The sequence below is a fragment of the Vespula vulgaris genome, chromosome 4 (assembly GCF_905475345.1).
Source record: "Vespula vulgaris chromosome 4, iyVesVulg1.1, whole genome shotgun sequence".
NCBI lineage: Eukaryota > Metazoa > Arthropoda > Insecta > Hymenoptera > Vespidae > Vespula > Vespula vulgaris.
In genome coordinates this window covers 8167501-8191341 of record NC_066589.1, presented here as the reverse complement: position 1 = coordinate 8191341, position 23841 = coordinate 8167501, and the positions used below count along the sequence as shown (strand labels likewise).

Genomic DNA, 23841 nt, shown 5'->3' with positions numbered 1-23841 from the left:
TATTAAGTATTTTATCCACATAAAAAGTTTTTTTTTTATTTTTGTTTTCAAATTTTATTGTTTTCTAATTCATAGAGAGGAAAGAGAGGGAGGGAGAGAAAAAGAGAGAGAGAAAGAGAGAGAGAGAGAGAGAGAGAGAGAATACATTCTTTATTAAATTACAAGTATTAAGATGGTAAATATATATAAGACACAATTTTTAAGAGATACTCATACTATTGACTTTCTAAATTTTCTTTTGTCGAATTATTTAAAATTGACGGAACTGGATATGTAAAATATTCACAATATTCATGAGGATAATCTGTAATATGTTATAATGTTTAATTATAATAGATCGTAATATCAAGGTAGTATAAATAAGTGAAGTCATAAAAACCTGTATCAATATCGCGTTGCTTATCGGTCCAAAAAATATCTCTGTTGCTTTTCCAATTACACATTTTTAACAAAGCATATTGATTATGTTCTCCACATTCTAATATCAGATTTATAAATCGATTGATTTGCTCTTGTCCTGTATAAAAGAGAGAAAATTATTCGCTACAAAATTAATTTTATTATAAAAGAAAGACACATATTTAATTTTACCCCTCGATATTCCAGTGATAAATCTTGCTTGATCTGCTTCCTCAATATATCCAAGGTCATAATATAAACTAAATGCTTTTTCCAAATGTGACGTTGCCAAATTTGGTTTCATCTAAATATAGTAAATAATTTTTTTTTATTGCTTAGATTAAGTTAAGATATATATATATATATTTAGATTAATTATATTAATTATACAAGATGATTAAACTGTAATAAGCTATATTTTTGTGCGATCGAATTTAAGAGAAAAACGAATGATCGCAAGAAAAAAAATATGGCCTGTTACGATTGCACGAATCACCTTGTATATATATATATATGTATATATGTATATGTATGATATATTAAAAGGATCATATATTAACCTGATTTAATAAATATTCGCCAGTATAATAATGCGCTTGTGCAAGTTTATATGGTAAATTAAATTGGGTAGCATTCTTTCTAAATAATTGTAGATGTTTTTCTGTATTTTCAGTATCATCAATTTCCTATGAAAGAAAAATAATCAAAGAAAATTGATAATTCCAATTGATGATACTATTATCTTTATCGTGTATAATATTTACAAGATTAATTGTAAAAAAAAAATATCCCTAAATGTATCAATACATTTTTTGTATTATTCATAGGAATGAATATGTTGTAGCTTCTTAGATACAATATGTTTTGTATAAAAATGAACTGTTAGGAAGTAAAAACTAATTGATCAAATTAAACTATAATAATAGGATAGATAATAAAGTATAATATAAAAGTAAATAAAAAAAATTTATCTCACTGTGACTATACATATAATTACATGTAAATTAAATTAATCATTTATAAAATATCTAATATGTTATTGTATTGTTAATAATTCTTTTTCTTTTTCTTTTTTTTTTACCTTATAAGCAAAGGCTAATTCCATGTGTGCATTACAAATTCCTTTTGGATCTGGTATTCTTTTAACTATCGCAAGTAATTTAGAAAATTCTTGCAAAGCTTCTTTCACATAGCCATAACGTAAATGTGCCCTTCCTAACTCATATAATGCATTAGCTATGTAATCATAATTACCAGCTAGCTTGAAATATATAAGACTTTGTATAAAATAATTATTTTTATTAGAAAACATTATAAGCTAATTAAAAAAAAGAAAGGAAAAAAAAAAAGAAACACTTGCTATCTTTGGCTCTTTCTAAAGCTTCATTGCAAGCTTGTATAGCAAACTCCGAATCTTCTTCGTCAATTCTTTGAACAAGACCAATAAGTATTTTATATATAAGAGCGCAAGATTCTTTAAAAATAGTTTTTTGTTTCTCGTCTAAAGTATAAGTAACTTTCCATATCTTTTCTTCTGAAGCTTCTCGCGCGATATCCAAATACTCGAGCGCTTTGAGCCATTCAGCTTCTATCGTTACAAAAATAGCCAGTGAAATTTTAATGATGATTTCTTTTTTATTATCGTTTAACAAATAGAATATTCCATAGTAACCTATCATGAAAAGAAATCTTCCATAAAGATATCGTGCCACAGTAATATTGTATCCCTTATCCTCTTTAACAGACTCAGCTGCTTTCAAGGCATTTTGATAAAGTGTTTTTGTTACCCACCACCAATCTGGACCTTGCGATTGAAAAAATAATGATATTTTAATCCAAAAATTGGATGCTTCAGTCCACTGTTCTGCAAAGAGAAAATAAGTTTCCTTAAAGATATTTAAAAAAAGAAAAGCACCCTTTGCTTTTTGCATTGTTTAGAACGAATATTATTAAAATATTACCCATTTTCTTAGCATTTTCAATTGCTATTAAAGCTTCTTTAAGATTATTTAATAGATCTCGTTGATCCATCAATCGCGGCTTTGTCCAGATCGATGTACCAGGGCCAGCAATATTTCTTTTTTCTTCATTGAAATCAATTAATTTTTTAATAAAATCAGCTGCTTCTTCCAAACCTTCTTCCTTAAGTTCATCGATAACTGCTTCATTGTGTTTTAAATGAAATCTGTAAGGAGTATAATGATATCAATAGAAAAAAGATTAAATGTAGAAAATTATTTGCAGAAAATGAGTTTATCTTTGGTTAACCGTTTAACTTCAGAAAATGGTATCATCGGTAACATGGCCTTTAAATCTTTACGAATCTTTTTAACATTGTGCAATTCTGCCTGTGTAAGATTTTTCATTTTATCTCTCGTAAACAAACTCCTTTTATATATCTCATCGATATGATCCCTTTTAAAAAATTCCTCATAATTTCTATCATCGAACAAATCCTTACAATAATTCCAATTTTTATGAATCATTTTTTTATTATAAACATTTGATCAATACTTTTATCAAGTGATGTTTTAATATCGATTAGATTTTATGTAGATATCATTAAATACTGATATTATTAATATTTATCATTCATTAATGACGTTTCTTGACAGGGAGCATTTCTCTTTTCTTTTTTTTTTGTTTTATAAATATATTAAGCTTTTTTTTTTCCTTTCGAACGAATAACAATATACAAGGTATTAATATTATGTAGGATTAAAATAGGATTATGTTTATGGTACGTAGAAGAATTTGAAGAAAGTAAATGTGATGAGAGAGAAGATAAAAAAAAAATGTAACTCGAAAAAAATCTATAGAATTCTGTAATTTAGATTTTACAGCAATCCAGCTGCGTAATTTATTGCATAATAGATAAATATTAAGATAAGAGATATAAATTTGCAATATACACAATATACACAAATACGATGCAATATATATATATATATATACACACTCATACGCACACACACATATATATATATATATATTATTTTATGCTCCAATATCAATAACAAACATAATCTTTACTTCTTCATTTCTTCATCTGCTTCCTCGAAATTTTGCGAGCAAATATTTTCTGTACATCAAGTTTCAAAAGTTGTATCAAATAAAATATTCCGTTTTGAGAAAGGGATGTTATTCATAAATCAATTCAAAAATTGTGTCTTCAGATCAGAAATGTTCTTTAGATGAACGTCCTTTCGAAATTTCAAAGCGACTATATTTTTTTCGTCTTTTTTCCTTTTTTATTATTTGTAGTCGGCGTTATAGTCGGAAGCATATTCATTCAAAGAAGATTTATCTATAACATATCTTCCCCTTTTCAACATCTTTTTTGAAAAAATGATATAAAAATAATTTTGTGGGAAATTTTAAATAGAACATTCTCTTCGTATACATTTGCTCTTTCTCTCTCTCTCTCTCTCTCTCTCTATTTTTCTTTTCTAATTTTTTTTGTACATATTCAAAATCTAATAAGATGAAAAGAAGAATAATTGCATAAGTTATTGATTAAGCCTGAACGGCAACAGATTTCCTCGGTATCAATTTGATAGGGAAACCTTCGGCACGTTTCAGAATGATATCAGCTTGGAGTCTAAAATCATCTTCCTTGACTTCCGATTTTACACGGAAGTTTCTTAGGATCGTTGAAAGTAGGATCTTGAGTTTGAGCATGGCGTATTTTCGGCCAACGCAAGAACGAGGTCCAGCGGAGAATGGTACAAAAGCATAATAATGTCTATTGGCTGTCTTTTCCGGAAGGAAGTTGTCCGGATTGAAAGTATCTGGATTTGGATAAACCGATTCTAATCGGTGGAGCTTTATCGTACCAATGATGACAGTAGCTCCAGCTGGTACAACATAATCGCCAGAAGCTAAACAGACAATTGATATAAAAAATAGATTATTTTGATTATATACACATATATACGTATAAAATAATAATAATATAAAGTAATAATATATATAAAATATATCTATATATATACATATAATATTAATAATCATGTAATAAAAATATGACTGACCAAGTTTTATATCTGTCTTGACATCACGAGCAATAATTGGTACTGGTGGATACAAACGTAAAGTCTCCATAAGACAACGTTCAAGATATTTCATTTGTAAAGTGTCTTGGAAAGTTGCTGGTCTATCGCTATCTCCAAAGATCTCATCAAGTTCTTGGATCACTTTCTCTTGAATGTCAGGATGACAACCCATCATTGACAGGAAGAAACTGGATCCAGAAGCTGTCGTGTCGTGTCCCTTTTTTTTTGTTTTTTATTAAACAAGATATTGCAAGTCAATATATACATTTCTATTATGATAGATCGTTATTAAATACATACCTCGAACATAATGGTGTTTACTTGTTCCTTAACTTCCTGTTCATTTACTACTACACCACTTTCACCAGCTTCGATCAAGAGATCTAAGAAAGCCTGTCTCTTCTTCTCACCAACGTCGTTATCGTCGACATCGAGATCGTCCTTCAAACCAGCTGATTGACCGAAGGACAGACCTTCGACGGTGGTAACCTACGTTTTATATTATCATGAGATTTTAGAGAGGTAAAAGAAAAAGAAAAAAGAGAAAGAAAATTCACGACAAAATAAAATATACCTTATCGGTCGATTTAGTATCAGAAGTATCGATTATATTACGTTTGCCACTCTTGTACTCTTCCTTCTTACGTTGAATAACTCTTTTCGTGAGCCCGTGAATGATCTCTAACAGTTTAATCTGATCTTTACTATACTTGGTAAGATTGAAGAGCCAATCGGGTCTCAACCAAACTTTGGTATGTCGAAGATGAAGGATGTCGCACATTCTGAAAAGATAAGTAGGAAATAGAGAAAAGAAAAAAGAAGAAAGAAAGACAAAGGAAAAGTGAAAAATTACATAAATCATTCAAAAGAAAATATAAAGAAAGGCAATGCAATAGCTAATCGAATGAAATTACTTTTTCGATCGATTTAAAACGTTTAAAATTATTATTCCTCTTCGTTTACTCACTTCATTACGGCCATCGCATATTCAAATCCGCTTTTTCCCTGTGTGGATTTTGATACACCCATAGCCGTTTCAAGAAGTATCTCAACCGTTGTCTCGGACATGTAATTATGACAATCAAATGTCTTGCCGTCTTCCTTCCGCATTCTCTCAACAACCGCACGCGAATTTACATTAAAGAGATCGATGAAACTCTTCAAAACGTTCAAGTGGAAAGTAGGTGCTATTAATTTACGATGGGCACGCCATTTTTGTCCTACGAATATAATATTCGAATATTGTTCATTTTTATACTTTTATATTTTATATCGTCGTTCGATCGTTCAAACATGAAACAATATATTTCATTGTTATATAATATTTCAAAATTTGCAAAAAGCAGTTGAAGATTTAAAAAAAAAGAAAAAGAAAAAAAATTTTCTAATTGAACTGATGGAAATGGGACAGATAAACGAATAAATAGATAAATAGACGGATAAGAAGAACTTGAGGAAACTATTCTCATTAAATTTTCTTCCTGTTCCATACCTATCATGGACCGTAATAAGCAACTTCAATTTCACTCTCTAAATTGCAGTGAAATTGCATAGTACGTTACATAGTTATACGTGCGTCCATTGACGTGGTACTTTTACAAAGTTTTTCTTCGAAAGCGATTATGTTTTTTAACTTTCATTTTTTCTATCGTTTATTCGTAATCCTACTTGTCGATTATACAGAATTATTTCATTTCAATATTAAAGAATAATAAAGAAAAAAAAATAAATAAATAAGAAAAAAGAGGAACGTAAATTTTCATCGATCTTATGCGACGATGCCTATGCGTGTAATGGGATCTAAAACTGGATTACATGGGAGAACATTTGTTACGTATACACGTTTTACAGGCTATTATGTCAACGAATTAATAACAAAGAAAAAAGTCAACAATTTCATCTCTATGTTGTGAAAGTCTCGATATAAATACATCTATCTTCCTATATATATATATATATAGATATCCAACGATTTCTCTATTTTCGTTTTTCTAACAACTTCCTATCGAACTTTCCATGAGATGGAAGAACATAATTGAGAATTTGAAATAAGATTTGATAAATCGGATTTAGAAAGGAGAAAAGAAAAGAAAAGACAAGAAAACAAATATATATACCTGAGGATATGAGAAGACCATTTCCAAGCCAAGGTTGGAAAAATTTGTATTCGCTAGATTTATCAATATAAACATGGCTGGACAAGATTATCTCAACGTCACGTGGATCGATCAGGAAGACAAGGAGTTTTGGTCCGATCCAAAATTTTGCGACTGTTTTGTATTCCTCAGAATATTTCATTGCTTTACTAAATATCGCTGGAAAAAAATTGATGGTAAATAAAATTTATTTGTAAATGATCATTGATCAGACATACACAAACACATACGTACACATACACAAGACACATATGTATCATTTGTATCGAAAAAATATTTTCTTACCATCGGGACTTCCAAGAAATTCCAAAGCGTTACCAATAATAGGGTATGATGGAGGTCCAGGAATTTTTTCCGCGAGTTGTATCATACGTTTATTAACAATATGGTAGTAAATGTAATAGAGAATAAGTGCTGGCATTAGAAGAATGAAAAACATTGATAACGTCGACAGCTCACTGACCGGAGCTTTCGTGACCGATCCAGTAATTACTTCTGATTCCATCACCGACATGTTGTTTCTGTAATTAAAGTAACAATCGTTTTATAAAAAAAGAGAAAGAGAGAGAGAGAGAGAGAGAGAGAGAGAGAGAGATGATTAAAGGATCTAAAATATCGAAAATGATTATCTAATCGAATTTCATAGGAAGCTGAAAAAAGAAAAAAGACATTTTTTTCGGATGAATAAGTAATATTATCGTATATATGTTTCAATTGACGAGTCTTTCTTTAAATCATTGATATATTTTACACGGCGATCATAGACAAAAAGAAAATATAATAAAAGTTCAAGTACTTGCGAGATAGATATTTTATTAAACTACGTAGAGTTCTTTTAATAATTGTGTGTGTGTGTGTTTTTTTTTTAATTAATTTAATAATTTATAGTATCCGATTATATCTCGTTGAAACTTACCTGTTTCTTAAGACGAATATAAAAGATAAACCTCTGTTAATGAACCACCACCAAACTGTCGATTTCTCTTCACGATCGGTCTCTTTTATAAGCGAATTTCCCACCAACCCTCTTTCTACCTCTTACAACAGAAATCAATGATTCCATAATGATAATTTATTTTTCGTGTGAATATATATCTATTCGTATTGAAAATAAATTCACTTATTATTTATTCTTGCGTAGTCTGAGACCGTGCGTACGTATTGTGTGTTAAAATGACAATTCAATATTCAATTCGATCGTTACGTACGCATTATTTCTATTTTCTGTTTTCTTTCTTTTCTTCTTCTTCTTCTTCTTATTATTTTTTTTTATTGTCATTATTATTATTATTTTAATCTAACGCTTTTGAACAAATAAAATCTACAAACAAATTTCTAATCATTATTATTTATAACATATTTATTTTTTTTACACTCTCGAATGTTATCCCCGTTTTTATCGCCGTTAAAAGCAAATTAACGTTGCATTTAAGTTGCATCAATTTTGTTAAAACATTGGATTATTTATTCTATTTTTATTTTTGCAAATAATGGCTCATTTCATTCTAAACTTATGTTCAAGATTGTACAATGTTCTTTATTGTAAATTCTCGAGATACGAGATAATTACTGTCATTTTCTTAACATTCATTTTAGCGAATTTAATCTCAATAGTTACGACGAATAGAACGAAGAGTATTTTTATATTAAAACGAGAAGAAACTTTGAGTCGGAAAGAATAGAAGAATATTTTTAAGTTGAAATATACTTTTCTTTCTATCTCTCTCATCATATTTTGTGGGTAATAAATAAACAAATAATATTAAAAAGATACGTCTACGTTTCTATAATTTAATAATAAATTTGAGATACTCCGTGGAAATTTATTTAATAAATATTTAACAAATATTGGCATTGGTATCTAATAATATACTAATAATTATATATATATACTATTAACTACACACATATATATATATATATATCATGTATTCGTAATTTTTATATTTTCATATACATTATTATTAGATGCCAATTAAAACATTTTCAAAAGACAGTCGAAAAATTTTGTATTAATAATTCTCGAACGGTATCGATAAATCGAAAATAATCGATTTAATGTAAATAGCTTTATATACGCATGTGCGCGATTGTGTACTCTTGAACGGATCGCGTCATATCGTATGAGTCTTGTGGTATTGTTCGTCTTTCCATGAAAAGCAAATCTAGTGAAGAAGTAACCGATTGACACGAATTACAATCAACGGATGTCCAGGTCTTCGATCGGTGCCCTGTTTTTACATACAAGTGTCATGCAGAAAACAATATTAGTTGACGTATGTCTTTATGTAGATACGCGGTACGCGTTATGTGAGTGTCCGTTTAACCTCTCTCTCTCTCTTTCTCTCTTTTTCTCTTTCTCTCTCTCTCTTTCTCTTTTCTTCTTTTTCTGTCTCTTTCTTTTTCTCATTTTCTCTTTCTCTCTTACTCTCTTACTCTTTCTCTCTTTCTTTCCTTTTTGTGTCTTTTCTTTCTCATCTACAAATTGTTATATTTAATGATATTTATTGTTTAATATCAAATATACGATCTTATCTAATCGCAATCGTCAATTAAACATATTAATCGTCATAATTATATACATGCGTTTTACCTGTATAGGTTATGTTCGATGAAAAAATTTTTTCCATGTTATTTTTTAAATGAGATGTATTATCTATTTTGGAAACTTTTCTTTAAAGAAAGGTACGTTGTTTTATTCCTATAAAGTGTATTTTATAAAAGTATTTTGTAAAGGTACTTTGATTTCTTTGTTGAAGGATGAAAAGTCTTTTAAAAGTTTATTGTCATTGTTTGTCGGTCATATGTATGTGTTTTTAATTTACAATTTTGATTGAGCATGATGATTCTTTCAAATGAAAATACAAGTTATGTAACTTCATGATTTGCCAGATTAAATGTTTTATGTAAAAATTATGATTTCATCACATAAATATTTATTAGGACTTATTTATATTTGAGTTCGCTAAAGACAAAGACAATGTCATTTGAAAGTAGAACTTTAAAATGTTATTTATTTATATATATATATACATATATATATATATAAATAAAGGAAAGATAATAAGGAAATTAAATGTAGTTTAATCATATTAAAAGATTCAATTATTACGTCATTAAAGAATAGTATTAATAAATGTAATAATAACTTTTGATTTCATTGTTAATTAATATTTTCAGGGATTAATGAATTAGAAGATACAATACTTAATTGCGAAGAAGCTGGCGTGGCTACTTGAAGTCTGATATACATAGCAGTTTTTAAAATTACTTAGAAAATTGAGAAGTTACTTGGTTCTTGAGACGAGAGAAAGAAATAAGAAAAATATATGATTTAGAAGAATCGATTCAAAGGTAAGAATTATCAATCCGTATGTTACATATAACAAAGACCGATCATATAAAGTTTAATAAAGTTTATAGAAAGCAATATATCTCGATATAAGTCATACTAACGAAACATTTAATTCTCTATATGGTATTATACATGTAACATATGGAAAGACTAAATAATAAAGCCATCTTTGAAAAAATAAAATAAATATTATCAATGAAATCTGATCTTCATCCCATTCTGCGAATATAGCAAAGATGCATATAATTACCGTTCATTTTATTTTTTATATTTTATTTTTTCATCATTATATATATATATATATATATATATATATATATATATAATAGTAAAATTGTTCTCTCTTTTTATTTATATTAATTTTGGTTACTCAAATAATTCCAAATTTTTTAAGTTTCATCAATCTGAATTATACTGTATATTACTTAAAAAAATTTTGAACAGTTTTTCTAATAACATGAAAATGACATGAATGACGAACGTCGTTTTTTTCTCGTAAATTTTCTAAGAAGTTATTCAATACGTGTTACATTTTACAAATTAAAGAAAAACAGTAAAAAATAATTACTACAAATATTTATAGTCGGTAATATAATCCTTCTTTGGCTGAATTATATAATACATTTTTTTACAAGCTGTTATCTTTTCATACCCATAAGCTATAACGATTTATTTTACGCGAGTTGTATTACAAGTTGAATGTATACAATCGTATAAATACCATCATATGCGATTCCATTAATTAATATAAAACATAAATCGATTAATCGTATCTAATGATGGTGTATGAATGATTATTTAATTCATTGAAACACTTATTAACATAATAGATAGAGTAACACGTAATAAATGACTTTTCGTTTCTTCAACTCATTATATATACATACATGCATACACGTATACATGTATGTTTGTATATCCGTTAGAAATATGTTTATTACGTTATTATATAATCGATCAACGGAACATTTGGAGCATATTAATCAGATACTTTAGTAATGAAAATGATATTCACTTTATGAAACGAATTATTTCACTGTTTTTGCACTAGCAGCACGTTTTTTATTATTATTCCTTGTAGTACCAGATATTCTCGTCTTTTTTAATTGTTTCTTTTTCTTCTGCTTTCTCTTTCCATTCTTCAATTTACTCGGATTGTTCAAACCGTCTTCCGAATTCGAGCTATCTGAGACAGGTGTTGCGAATGATTTCAATTGTTGTATAGTACGAATTTTAGTAATTTTGTTCCTAGCAATTATTCTCTCGGTAGCTACGACGATATCATTTTTATGGGTTTTAACACGTGTATTTAATTTTTCTTCCCTTCGTACTTTCTTCGCTGATGTAGTAGTCGTGAACAATTTTAAAGAATCCGCTTTAACAGATAGGAATGAATTTTTATTATTTGTACCGTTGTTATTGTCCTTTATAGTCGAACTTAAATTTACAGCCATTTCCCATTTCAATCTTGAACGTTTCTTCTTCGTAACTTTGACCTTCTCATCTTCACGAATATTTTCTCGAACGTCTTCCTTATCTCTCGATCTAATCTCTTCGCTAACAATGATATTTTGTTTCCTTCGTGATTTCTTTTTCGTCTTTCTTAATTCCGTCGTTCTTTCGAAATAATCGAGCGTACGTAATTTTTCTGTACACGTCCTAAAAAAAAACGAAAGAAGAAGAAAAAAGAAAAAAGAAAAAAGAAAAAAAAAGAAAAGAAAGAAAAAAAGAAAAAACACAATCTTTTACGATCAATGTTCAACTAGATATAGAAATATCAACTTAATTATAGCAAGCAATTGATTTATACGAAGAGAGAGAAAAAAAGAAAAATTCATTTCGTTAACCTTAGCAATATTTCATTATTCGAATTACAATTCGTTAAAGCGAGACTAGATATTCCCCAACTTAATGGTACTCTTCCGAAATCATTATTGATAACAGTCATGCCATTTTCCGTATTACGAATTGGTATTCCCATCCAGATTTGTTGTCTAAAAGATGAGACCTTTCTTTCGACGGATGGTGTACAAGGATGCTTCAATATTCTAAATTGGAAAGAAATATTTTTTAAATTTCTTTTTTTGTAAATTTTCTTTACAATATTTTCTTTCCTTTTTTTTGCCTTTCTTTTTTTGAATTATAATTTTCAAATACCTGGACAAACGATGACAACGTACTCGTTGTTCAATTTTTCTATTATCTTCGTCGGGCAATAAATGTTCACCCAATGATAAACTACGTGGCCTAATTATAGCAGGAAGTAAAGAACATTCTACTGTATGTTCGTTTTTCTTTATTTCTCCTTCGTATCTTCCTCGTAAGCTAAGAATATTTTCTCCTTCTCTGTGTCTTTGAATCCTTGCTGAGATACCTGAAATCATGATCTATATATTCACAAGAATTTTTCGATATTAACGTGTAACGTGTAAATAGGAAAATAAATAAACAAATAAATTAGACGGATAAAGTGAAATTTATAATAGGGGAATAATGTATATTAATGATGAAAAGAAAAGTCGAACGTTCGATTATTCACCTCTTGTCTTCGATCGATCATCGTCCATCCAATCTGTCATATAACATAGATCACTTCCTGGATCAGTCGTGTGTAAATCCATGACGGCTCTAGATTGCTATGGAGAGTTCAAATTTATACGATCGCAAATGATTGATTTTTTTTTTTCATTTTTGAGATTGCCATAAAGAGTTGAAATTTATAGGATTGTAATTTTTTTTTTTTTTTAATATTGTTATAAAAGAAATTATTTTTTTGAGATTGCTATTATAGAGTTGACATTTAGAAATATTAATAGGATTACAAATTATTTCTTTTTTATTGAGATTATTATAAAGAATTTAAATTTATAGGACGATTTTTTTGAAATTGTTAGAAAGAGGAAATTTTTAAGACAACGAATGATTTTTTTTTCCTTTTTTTTTTTGAGATTATTGTAGAGTCCAAATTTACTATTTTAGTACTGTAAGTAATTTTCTTTTTTTCTTTTGTCGAGAGATTTATATCAAATTATTTAAATTTATAGAATTATTATATATATATTATAAATAATTTCTTTTTTTTCTGAGATAATTCTAAAGAATTCAAACTTGCAAGATTATAAAAAGTTGAAATTTATAAGAATATAAATATGATCATAATCGTTAATTTTTACCAAAAATTTTCTACGTTCCAAATACTTTCGTTCCATTTCCTTCGTTCTTATTCTCCTCTTTAATAAATTCATACTTCCAGTGGAACCAAAATTAGGAGATGGTGGTGGTGCAGGATGATACTCATTGTGTATTTCATCGTAAGCATTTCTCATCGATTCGTCCGATGCGTGACTTTCCGAGTTGTCACCTTCGTCGCTAAAAGAGATGTTTTAATCATGCGAACGATGTTTTAATATTTATCGAGGGATAAAGAAAAAAGAATCAATAAGATTCAATAAGATCAATATTTTGATGTACCTCGAGTAATCAGTTAAATCGATATTCGTAGGTTCTTCGGCATTGGATCCTTCTTTGATCAATCTCGTTAAAATTTTTGTTCGTAATTTCTCCTGTTATCAAAAACAAAAAAATATATATATAATTAAAAAAATAGAATTGAAAACTATCAAGACACTTTAGAAAAAAAATTCAAAAATCGTACGTCGTACATATATCTTGTTTTTATATGTAACAATTACCTTGGCCGGATCTTGATCAGAAAAATCAAGAAGTGTCTCGCAAAAGGCTTTACCAATTTGTTCGTAATCTTGTGTAGAAAAATGTGTCCCAGATCTAGATCCTAATCTCGAGCCACCCATTGAAGCTTCCATCGTATAACTATTTTGTACACCCATCGACCAAGCTACCACCCTACCTGTACCTTCCTTTCCCTTTTCTACATGAAATTTGCAATTTTCGAAGGAAAACTGTGAAAAGAAAATGAAAAAAAAAGAGAAAAGAAAATCAGAGAAATCTTATGAAATATAAACTCGTCCTTCTCTCCCTCTCTCCCTTTTGTTTTCTTTTTAATTTTTTTAAAATTCTTTTTTTTTTCAAATTAAAAAAAATTGTTTCCTCGTAACATTTATCTCTGTTAATCAGATTCTAACCTTATCAGCAGCATTTTTATGTAACATCAAAGGGAATATTTGTTCGGAGAGTCTTCCATTGTTACATCCAGTTCTTTTACTCTCACAGCCATAAGCAAATATATTATGTTTTCTAGAATGAGCATGAAGGTCGCAGTATATCGTTACTCCACATTCCTCGAGTAGTCTTCGTATCATTAATTTCGTATGCCAAACTGATGGATAACTTTCACGCATTACCGTCCGGTACTGTCTGTTTAAATCCTTACCGGATAGAGAACATCTGTTATTACCAACTATAACACCGTCCGGATTTAACATTGGTATTAACTTGAACACGAATCGTTCTCGTAACTCCTACAATTTATTTTTTTCGTTAGATATTTTTTATCGTCGCTCTTGAAAAAAAGAAAAAAAAAAGAAAAACAGAAAAAAGAAGAGAAAAATCGTTTCCATCTGTTTCTTTTTTCCTTTCTCTTTTTTTTTCCCTTATTTTTTTTTTTATTTTTTTTTTTACCTTGGCACGATTAGATTCGCTAGTAAGGAAATCGATGATTCCCTTCATCGTCCAACTGGACGGTGTTTCGCCAGGATGGACTCTGGCTGTTATTACGACTCCACGTTTTCTTCGTACCTCATCATCATACGTTGGCGGTGCTGTAATTGTTAAATAGTAAACACCATTCCCAGCCAATGTACGACACAACAATCGTAACTTCGTAAATCTTGTTTTTATCGGATCGCTGACAATTTTTGTCAAATATTCCTAAGAACGAAAGGAAAATGATTCTTTTTAGAAATGGAAAAAAATGTTGATGAAAAATATGAGACGATGAGTTTTTCGAGTCACTTTAAACGTGCTTTGTATTGTTATACGTTTAAAAGTTTCTTTTTCTTTTCTTTTCTTTTCTTTTCTTTTCTTTTCTTTTTTTTTTTAGATTAGGCGAAAGAGAAAAGTGATTTTTTTTTTTTTCAATATATGTATATATGTGTGTGTGTGTGATTTATTGTTTGATTAATAACGTGATCGTAGATTGATTTTAATTGATTTTAATAAATAGGAGATTAATTGTTGGAATTTGTTTACCTGCAAATCAGTATACGTATATGGATAACAGTGTGCCAAATAAACTGTGTCATGATCATGTGGAAAGGATATGTTAAACGTTAAAGTATGCTTCTCCTTCTCCTCGTCTCTGTAAAATATTTTATTTGGGATCTTTTTTTTTTTATAAAAAGACGTCTCTCTCTCTCTCTCTCTCTTCTTTTTTATTTGTTTTTTGACGATGGAAGTAACCCCGTTAACTTACGATTCACCGTTTTTGTAATAACTGATATTTTCTCCACATCTTCTCCAACCTATCGATTTAGTCCGTGCATCTTCGGTCGAGTACAAAAGTGGCCTAAGTCCTTCGTTGTATAAACTTTCTTCTTTACACATATTCACGATCGATAATCTATCGACAATATTTAATATATTAAATATATTTTTTTAGTAAATCTTTTAAAAACAACATTTATAATACTCTACAAAATAAATTTAGGAGCGATCGAATATCTCAATATAGAATAAAATATATATAAAATATATATAAATAAATAAAAATATATACATATTAATATATATATATGTATGTATATAATATAGAATATATATAATAATATTGAAAAAAGATATCTATTAAAATATATATATATTAACAAGATAATTACAATATATATATTTTTTTCTATTGTTCTTAAAAAACGAGATATTCAATTGGTCCACAATTTTATAATCAACAAATATTTATCAATTTTATTTACCTATAAGTGATCCTACTTCTGGTATTAGATATTTGAAAATAATACCATTGTGTGTGTCTTTGAGTATATAAATCCCTTCTCAAATGTAATTGATAATAAGTATCGCTAATTTTAACGACCTTTCCAAGATTTCCAGATTCGAATCGTGACTCGAATCTTAGATCGCTATTGGTATCGGCAATGAAAAACATGTCGGTAATGTTCTTCCCATCCTTGGAAGAAGTTAACGTGTATTCGTTGGTATCCTTGAAAGTTTTGTTGGAAGACGATAGAATTGGGTTTCCACCAGCGCATGATCTACTAAACTAATCGTTATAAAAATTCTTCGTTATTTCGATTAAATTAATTCGAACGATAAGATTAATGATAATAATATATGAATTATTCTTACGTAATTGGTAACATTAGTTGGGCAGTATCGAAATATAACGGTACCTAACTCATCGTCGATTGGTTTTGGCGTAGGTTCCTTTCCACTAGATAAATAAAATGGTTCTGGATTAATTGGATTGTAATCGATATGACGAACCCTTTCTGGGATTACCTGAAACGATATTTAAATGTTATAATAGCGAGATAGAAATATATCCATGATCAATTGATTTTATTTTCATATTCACTTGACACTCCGTTGGCCAACGTGCCATTTCTTGAACAATATTGTCCGCGATACATTGCGAGCTCAATGTTCTAAGAGTTTCCTTCGTGTTTCGTTGTTTCGCCGGTTCTAAGGATCTTGAAAATAAATTTGTTTCTATGCTATCGTTTAAAATTCTACAACGTTCAAAAATTTGTGATTCCTGTGGTGTACGCAAACTTGTCAAGGCTGTACCTGTAATGTTATCATTAATTTCTTAATAAATCAAATTTAAAATATAGACACAAAATTCGAACGAACAAAAAATGAATGAAACTAGAGATTAAACGTATCTACCGATTAACCAAATCGTCGTACGTTCGATTTCTGAGCTAACAAAATATAAGTGAATGTCAAAACAGGACTCGATGAAAGTTTAACAAGTTCGCGAATGTTTATTGAGATAAGAAAAAAAAAAATTAATGTGAACGAAAATAAAAAATTGGAGAACTCGATAGAACTTTAACACGCAAGTTTAAAGTTTATACTGTCTTTTTAACACGTTCCAACGACGATTTTATTTTTACAAAGTTTTTCGTTTAGGTGTCACATTAAAATATTCTATAGCATTACTTCATCCAGTTAGGGTACAACGTACGAACGTTCACGACCTCGACCATGTGTTATCATAGTTATATATGTGCAATGTATACACATATATACTATACATGACTCAGTCAGTCAGAACACACAACACCTTAAACACGTGAAATAAGATACTTGGAAAGTGATCGATATTCTGAATCATTCGAATGTAAATTAGATCGAATTGCGTCGATATAATTGAATTTATATTAATGGAAATAATTTCTATTTATTAGAACCCACCGGAAATTGATCGAACCGGGAACAACATTGCTTGAAGTTCACGTACTTTGCTAGACGATAATAGATCTGTCATTTTTTGTTATCTCTCATCTTCATTGCAATCATCGTTCTTCTTTTCATTGATCTCTGTTCCATCATCGTCAATGATCTCTCGATCATTCTGATATTTCATCGAACTCGACATTTTTTTTATTTTTTTCTTAAGATAAAATGACTTTTAAAGATTAACAATTTCACATTGCTCAATTATCATTTATCTTCGATGTAAAATTTTCTTTTAATATTTTATTTATTGATTACAATTTCCAAGAAAACTTGTTGGAGCACTAAAAGAATTGCAAAAGAAAAAAATTATTTTAGATGTTATTAATTATTTCTTATTAATCGAAGAGAGAAGTTATCACGATATAATTTTTGATTGGCTAGCTGATTAAATAAAAAAAAAAAAAAAAAAAGAAGTTAACTCTTACCGCTTAATAAATTTATCTCGTAATATTTACAACGTTATTAAACATTTGGATGGATATCAATGTAAAAGAAAAAAAAAAAAAAAAGAATAAAATAAAATAAAATAAAATAAAAAAATAATTCAATCAAATTTACTTGCCATTTGAGATAATACTTCATAACATTTTACGTGTTACTAAAATATAATTCCTACAAATATAATTCGAGGAATCCCATTGGTAGAATTTAAAGAGCGAAAAATTATGATGGAATTTAAAGATTTAAAGCGAAAACAAACATTATAGATATTTACTTGCCATTTAAGAACAATCAATTTGTAGAGTCGATGTTACGAGATGTTAAAATGTTATCATTCTTCGGTAGAATAAGCTTGGTCGACTGAGAAGAAGCCACGAGCCGATGAGGAGAGATTTGTAGAGTATAGTTAGGTATTGCCTGACAACGGTCGTGTATTGGGGGCGGAGTCACTGGCATTCTGATTGTTTGCTGTACTTTCGTATTTCTATTCTACCTATGAACGTAATTCCAAATTCTTTTCATACTTTTTTTTTCCTCTCCATATTCGATCTACCGATTACGAAAAACTTGGAATCTTATCAAATTTCTATTCAATCACGATCCCATCGTTTCATTGTATTTGATATATTTCGTTATTATAATAATATGTTCTTCGATTAGTATCGATGGAAATTAAAAAAGAAAAAAAAAAATATACAAGAAGAAGAAGAAGAAGAAAAATTAAAAAAGAACAATACAAATAATTCGTTTGTCAAAATTAACCAAGTTCACTGCATATGCACGTGCAGTTTCATATAGTACTGATTGATGAGCTATAAGATACGTCTAACTTTTCATACTATTACTCCGATTAGTTAGTATGCGTGTATGTACGTGCGTGGAGGAGGTTTTTATATATGTGTTAGTACGTATGCACATAAAGTAATCTGCCTATTGTCCGTCTACCTCGCGGTGCCGGGTTCTGAAAGTTATTGATCAATCAGAGACCGCCAAACATACTAACAGAGTGTACAGGGATTCATTCCATCGAACAATTTTCTTTACCTTGCTATATCGATTATGTATTCTGATTGACAAGTCTGCAATTTTGTATATCTATATATATATATATATATGTATATATGTATGTATACACGTGTAAATTATTGCCAAGTATCATCAAATTGTTTTCTATAGAAATTCGTACGATTATATTTTTTGTGAATCCTAGTAAAAGTAATATACGGACGAAAACGTTTATTATAATATTGTTAATTTTTTGTTTCGTCCTTTTTTTTTCTCTTTTTAATTTATTTATTACGTATCATATACATATATGTATGTATATATATAAATATATAAATATAAATTCTCATAGATCACAAAAACTGAGTGAAATAAAAAAACAAAATGGGTCGGAAAGTTACTGTAGCTGCTTGCACGTTGAACCAATGGGCCATGGACTTCGATGGAAATTTTAAAAGGATTCTTCAAAGTATAGAGGAAGCTAAAGCAGCTGGTGCAACTTATAGAAGTGGTCCGGAATTAGAAATCTGGTATGTAAAAAGAAAATTTGATATTATTATTTAATTATCGTTATCTTATCGATCTTTCCATTTTTTTTTCTTTTTCTTTTTTTTTCCTTTTATACTCGACTCGATAAATCCAGTTTATATTTCTCTCTTGTTGTTCAGTGGTTACAGTTGCGAGGATCACTTCTACGAATCTGATACATTGTTACATTGTTGGGAAGTTTTAGGAATGCTCATGAAGTCTAGTATTTGCGAAGATATTTTGATTGACGTTGGGATGCCAGTGATGCATAAAAATGTAACTTACAATTGCAGAGTTACCTTTTTAAATTGGTGCGTTTTATTGATCAGACCAAAAATGTTGTTATGCGAAGATGGAAATTATCGAGAATCAAGATGGTTTTCTCCTTGGACGAAGGTATATATTTTTTGTTAAGATACATATATATATGTATATTTTTTTAATGTATAGGAAGGTATATATATATATAAAATATATACAATATTTCTTTATTAAGATACATACATACCTAATATACATATCTATATATATATTTTTTTCCTATATATATATATATATTTAAAATATAAAAATATAAAATAAAATATATACGATATTTTTTGTTAATTTGTTTTTACACCTAAATATATATTTTTTAAAAATTATTATATGATTAAGAAAAAAAAAAATAACAATATTTATATTAAAATTTAGGAACGTACCGTAGAGGATTACTTTTTACCAAGAATGATATCTCAACTGACCGGACAAAATGTAGTACCTTTTGGTGACGCTGTTATATCTACCAGAGACACTTGCATAGGTTTTGAAATATGCGAGGAACTTTGGAATCCACGTAGCTCTCACATACCAATGTCGATGGATGGCGTCGAGATAATAGCTAATGGTGATAACTTCAGCAATCAACAATAATGTCAAATTATTTATATCATCGTTAGAATCGATCGAGTAAAATTTTATGTATACACACACACATATATATATATATTTTCTTTTATTAACCATAAACAGGAAGTGGTTCTTATTTCGAGCTTCGTAAGGCCTATGTAACTGTGGATCTCGTTAAATCGGCAACGTTTAAATGCGGTGGTTGTTACATCTTCAGTAATTTACGTGGTTGCGACGGTGGAAGGATTTATTTTAATGGTGGCTCTGGTATATTCCTTAATGGATATATTTTAAATCGAGGAAAACAATTTGCGTTGGAGGACGTCGAAGTTACCGTCGCGACGTTCGATCTGGAAGACGTAAGGTTAGATCAATACGATCGTTTTATTATTTATTATATATTCTTTTATTTTTTTTTATTCGATTCCTCAAAAATATTACCCCCAATCGATACCACAAATTTTTATCTGTTATCTCGTAGAAGTTACAGAAATAATATAAGATCGAGATCTCATTCGGCAGCACGCTCGGATCCATATCCACGCGTCAAAATAGATTTTGTTCTTTCTTCGGAAAATCTGATTACAAATCCTTCTGACAAACTTATAAATATGGAACGAAGGAATTCATGCGGTAATATGAATGGAAAGTTAAATGTATCTTATCATACGCCGGAGGAAGAAATTTCATTGGCGCCTGCTTGTTGGCTATGGGATTATTTGAGGTAGTATAAGTTAAGAAGATTAAATGTTTATATATAAAAAGTTAGAAAAAAGAAAATATATGTGTATATATTTGTTTTTTGTATATTTTTGTCAAAGACGTTCCTGTCAAGGTGGATTTTTCTTACCTTTAAGCGGAGGCGTTGATTCTTCTTCATCGGCTTGCTTGGTCTATAGTATGTGTAATTTAATAGTCGAATCTGTTAGCAAAGGAGGTGAGCATTTATTTATTATTATATATATGTATATATATATATATTTATTGCAATAAATATATATATTATTTATTGTAATATATATATTACATAATACATAATATTACATATGTATATATGTATATAAATTAATAGATAGAAATATATTATAAATTTTGTGGAAAATTTCAATCGTCAGATGCTCAGGTCCTATCAGATATTAGAAAAATTGTTGGAGATTGCGAGTACGTGCCGACCGATCCGAAACAACTTTGTAATACTCTTTTGGTGACCTGTTACATGGGAACTGAAAATTCATCTGCCGAAACTAAAGCAAGGGCAGCCGAATTGGCGAAACAAATTGGTTCTTATCATCATAATATTATTATCGATACGGCTGTATCAGCTATTCTAGGTATATTTCAGCAGATAACGAAAATAGTGCCGAGATTTAAGGTACACGGTGGTTCCCCAAGGGAAAATCAAGCTTTGCAAAATATTCAAGTGGGTTTCATTTTTGTTTCTCTTATGAAAAATAATCATTTTATTTTATTATTATTATAATTTTCATATTTTCCTTAGGCACGTTTACGCATGATAATAGCATATTTATTCGCACAATTGATGCTTTGGATTCGAGGACGTCCAGGTGGCCTTCTAGTACTTGGAAGTACGAACGTAGACGAGGCACTTCGTGGATATTTAACAAAGTACGATTGTAGCAGCGCAGACATTAATCCAATAGGTGGAATATCTAAGAACGATCTCAAACGATTTCTCCATTATTTCAGGTAATTAATTGCAGTCGAGAAAATACTTGCATATTTATATCGTTAAAGGAATATCATATACTATATTATGTAGATAATATATTATACTATACTATATTAGGATATATGACGTTACGATTTTCTTACGATCATATATTATATACCTTTTAGAAAGAAGCACGGATTGTCGGCCTTAGACGATATCTTAAAAGCTCCACCGACGGCTGAACTCGAGCCTTTACAAGAAGGACAATTAACTCAATTGGACGAAGTAGATATGGGGATGACGTACAACGAGTTAGAAACTTTTGGACGTCTTAGAAAACAACATTGTGCCGGACCATACAGTATGTTTTGTCGGCTCGTAAATACTTGGGACAATTGTACCCCAAAGGAGGTAAATTAATTAATCGTATATTACATTACGTATATTTATTTTGTATATCTTGAGATATTCGAAAGATTTCATTTTAGAAATCTATTCGTTATAACGTGTTTTTATAGGTTGCCGACAAAGTCAAACATTTTTATCGTTGTTACGCGATACATCGTCATAAGATGACCATTTTGACGCCATCCTGTCATACAGAAACTTATAGTCCTGATGACAATCGTTTCGATCATCGTCCGTTTCTTTATAATCACACTTGGAAATGGCAGTTCAATGCTATCGACGAACAGGTGAGCCTCGCGTCGAAATCTTGTCAAAAACCAACGTCGACCGATAAAACTTTGGATCCAAAGAATATCAGAAAAATTATTGTTTGTTCCGGCGTTAATTCACGCTTGCGTTATAGCACCTGGTGCGTTTTGAGAAAATTTGTTGTTCGCATGTGATAAATGTCATAAATATTTGATAAATTTGTATTTAAAAATGTCTTTTCGTTTCTCATTCTTTCTTTTTTCTGTCTTTTGTTGTTGTATTCTTTTTTTTTTCTTTCATTGTTATTTCTATTCTGTATTTTTTGTTATTTTTTTTTTTCTGTTAAGCATCCGATGAAACAATTGATTACAGGTAAAACGAATGAACACAAAGGAGGAGGAACCGTCCAGATCGAAGAAAGACTCGCCAAAAGTGCCAGCTAAGCCGAGACACGTGCCGTTCAACTCTGTAATCAGCAGTGAGTAAGATTAAAAAAAAAAAATGACGGACATACAAATCGTCAGACGAGAGCCTACTTGCTTTATTAATAATAAAGCAAACTTGATGATTTGACGATCTTATTTTACGTGGCTTGAAAAAAGATGGGCGTTGATGAAAAATATATATAAAAAAAAAAAAATAAGAGTAAATAGAATAAAACAAACAAACAAACAAACAAATAAACAAACAAACAAACAAAAAAATGAAAAGAATAAAAATATGCATTGGAAAAGAAATGCAGCAGAAAGGTTTTGGCAACTGTGCCAATGAAAAGAACAAAAATTTTTTTAAATAAATAAAATAAAATAAGAAATAAATAAATAAATAAATAAATAAATAAATAAATAAATAGATAAATCGAGGATACGGATCATCAGTGCACGATCATTCTCTGTTCCAGATAAAACACATCCCGGAGTAATAGTTTAGTAGCCGTAGCTCTGTCTCTCTCTCTGTCTCTCTTTTATCATTTTGACATTGCAGCGTCAACGAGCGGAGAAAAAGAAATTGGACTTCGTATATGTGTGTGCGTGTGCTGTTCTTGATGATATCACAAGAAAGATATTTTACAAGAAAGATGTCTCGTATTTCTCTCGTTTTTTTTTCTCATTTTTTTTTCTTTTTCTTTTTCTTTACACCGACGTCTTCGACAAATAAAAAAAAAAAAAAAAAAAAAAAAAAAAAAAAGAAAGATAATGTAAAGACGAAGTCTAAGCGCAAAGAAAAATAATAAAAGAAAAAAAAAATAATAAACAAACAAACAAATATAATAAACAAATAAAGGAG

General features: G+C 29.2%; 4 protein-coding genes across 12 annotated transcripts in view; 1 reads left to right on the top strand and 3 right to left on the bottom strand.

Annotated features, from left to right (window-relative positions):
• Window positions 1-215: 215 nt before the first annotated feature.
• On the bottom strand, window positions 216-2765 carry LOC127063218 (tetratricopeptide repeat protein 29-like). Its single transcript, XM_050992647.1, has 8 exons — window positions 2668-2765; window positions 2361-2599; window positions 1760-2263; window positions 1481-1707; window positions 960-1085; window positions 592-703; window positions 380-517; window positions 216-304 (listed from the first exon to the last, which is right to left on the bottom strand). The coding sequence occupies exons 1-8, from the start codon at window positions 2763-2765 to the stop codon at window positions 216-218; spliced, it is 1533 nt and encodes a 510-aa protein (XP_050848604.1).
• A 463-nt stretch (window positions 2766-3228) lies between these two features.
• On the bottom strand, window positions 3229-7678 carry LOC127063015 (cytochrome P450 4g15). The gene is made up of 8 exons (XM_050992174.1): window positions 7527-7678; window positions 6896-7131; window positions 6572-6769; window positions 5422-5674; window positions 5029-5236; window positions 4755-4943; window positions 4434-4671; window positions 3229-4280 (listed from the first exon to the last, which is right to left on the bottom strand). The coding sequence occupies exons 2-8, from the start codon at window positions 7122-7124 to the stop codon at window positions 3916-3918; spliced, it is 1680 nt and encodes a 559-aa protein (XP_050848131.1). The 5' UTR covers window positions 7125-7131; window positions 7527-7678; the 3' UTR covers window positions 3229-3915.
• Window positions 7679-8703: 1025 nt separating this feature from the next.
• LOC127063506 (glutamine-dependent NAD(+) synthetase) overlaps window positions 8704-23841 on the top strand; it is a 15153-nt gene continuing 15 nt past the window's right edge. The window contains exons 1-15 of one of the 7 annotated variants that reach the window (XM_050993387.1): window positions 8704-8886; window positions 9212-9295; window positions 9791-9964; window positions 19162-19339; window positions 19478-19733; window positions 20031-20223; window positions 20349-20589; window positions 20707-20949; window positions 21047-21162; window positions 21341-21645; window positions 21724-21932; window positions 22083-22308; window positions 22416-22592; window positions 22927-23032; window positions 23456-23841. The exon at window positions 23456-23841 is cut by the window's right edge and continues 15 nt beyond it. In XM_050993387.1, the coding sequence (XP_050849344.1) occupies window positions 19194-19339; window positions 19478-19733; window positions 20031-20223; window positions 20349-20589; window positions 20707-20949; window positions 21047-21162; window positions 21341-21645; window positions 21724-21932; window positions 22083-22308; window positions 22416-22592; window positions 22927-23032; window positions 23456-23484 (2247 nt within the window). In that variant the 5' untranslated portion in view covers window positions 8704-8886; window positions 9212-9295; window positions 9791-9964; window positions 19162-19193 and the 3' untranslated portion in view covers window positions 23485-23841. Of the gene's footprint in view, window positions 8921-9211; window positions 9296-9790; window positions 9965-19161; window positions 19340-19477; window positions 19734-20030; window positions 20224-20348; window positions 20590-20706; window positions 20950-21046; window positions 21163-21340; window positions 21646-21723; window positions 21933-22082; window positions 22309-22415; window positions 22593-22901; window positions 23033-23455 lie in introns of those variants that run through there. The other 6 variants (XM_050993386.1, XM_050993388.1, XM_050993389.1 and 3 more) reach the window with 6 other exon arrangements.
• Window positions 10336-17639, bottom strand: LOC127063504 (cytosolic carboxypeptidase 2). 3 transcript variants are annotated; one of them, XM_050993381.1, is made up of 15 exons: window positions 17319-17639; window positions 16474-16685; window positions 16245-16397; window positions 15854-16158; window positions 15358-15504; window positions 15135-15243; window positions 14565-14813; window positions 14069-14404; window positions 13658-13885; window positions 13437-13528; window positions 13139-13334; window positions 12505-12601; window positions 12123-12339; window positions 11813-12013; window positions 10336-11624 (listed from the first exon to the last, which is right to left on the bottom strand). In XM_050993381.1, the coding sequence occupies exons 1-15, from the start codon at window positions 17389-17391 to the stop codon at window positions 10994-10996; spliced, it is 3246 nt and encodes a 1081-aa protein (XP_050849338.1). In that variant the 5' UTR covers window positions 17392-17639; the 3' UTR covers window positions 10336-10993. The 3 variants fall into 3 exon arrangements, with proteins under 3 accessions (XP_050849338.1, XP_050849339.1, XP_050849340.1); XM_050993382.1 differs by lacking the exon at window positions 17319-17639 and adding an exon at window positions 16788-17049; XM_050993383.1 differs by having other exon boundaries at window positions 11545-11624; window positions 11841-12013.

Coding starts and splice junctions, on each gene's coding strand:
- LOC127063504 (XM_050993381.1), bottom strand. CDS start 17,391: ATGACAGATCTATTATCGTCTAGCAAAGTACGTGAACTTCAAGCAATG. Junction 14,405..14,564: donor GCGAATCTAATCGTGCCAAG/GTAAAAAAAAAA, acceptor AATAAATTGTAG/GAGTTACGAGAACGATTCGT. Junction 12,014..12,122: donor CGTTGTCATCGTTTGTCCAG/GTATTTGAAAAT, acceptor TTTCCAATTTAG/AATATTGAAGCATCCTTGTA.
- LOC127063218 (XM_050992647.1), bottom strand. CDS start 2,765: ATGAAAAATCTTACACAGGCAGAATTGCACAATGTTAAAAAGATTCGT. Junction 2,600..2,667: donor CCATTTTCTGAAGTTAAACG/GTTAACCAAAGA, acceptor CTATTGATATCA/TTATACTCCTTACAGATTTC. Junction 518..591: donor TATCACTGGAATATCGAGGG/GTAAAATTAAAT, acceptor TCTTTTATACAG/GACAAGAGCAAATCAATCGA.
- LOC127063015 (XM_050992174.1), bottom strand. CDS start 7,124: ATGTCGGTGATGGAATCAGAAGTAATTACTGGATCGGTCACGAAAGCT. Junction 6,770..6,895: donor ATTTCTTGGAAGTCCCGATG/GTAAGAAAATAT, acceptor ATTTTTTTCCAG/CGATATTTAGTAAAGCAATG. Junction 5,237..5,421: donor TATGCGATGGCCGTAATGAA/GTGAGTAAACGA, acceptor TTATCTTTTCAG/AATGTGCGACATCCTTCATC.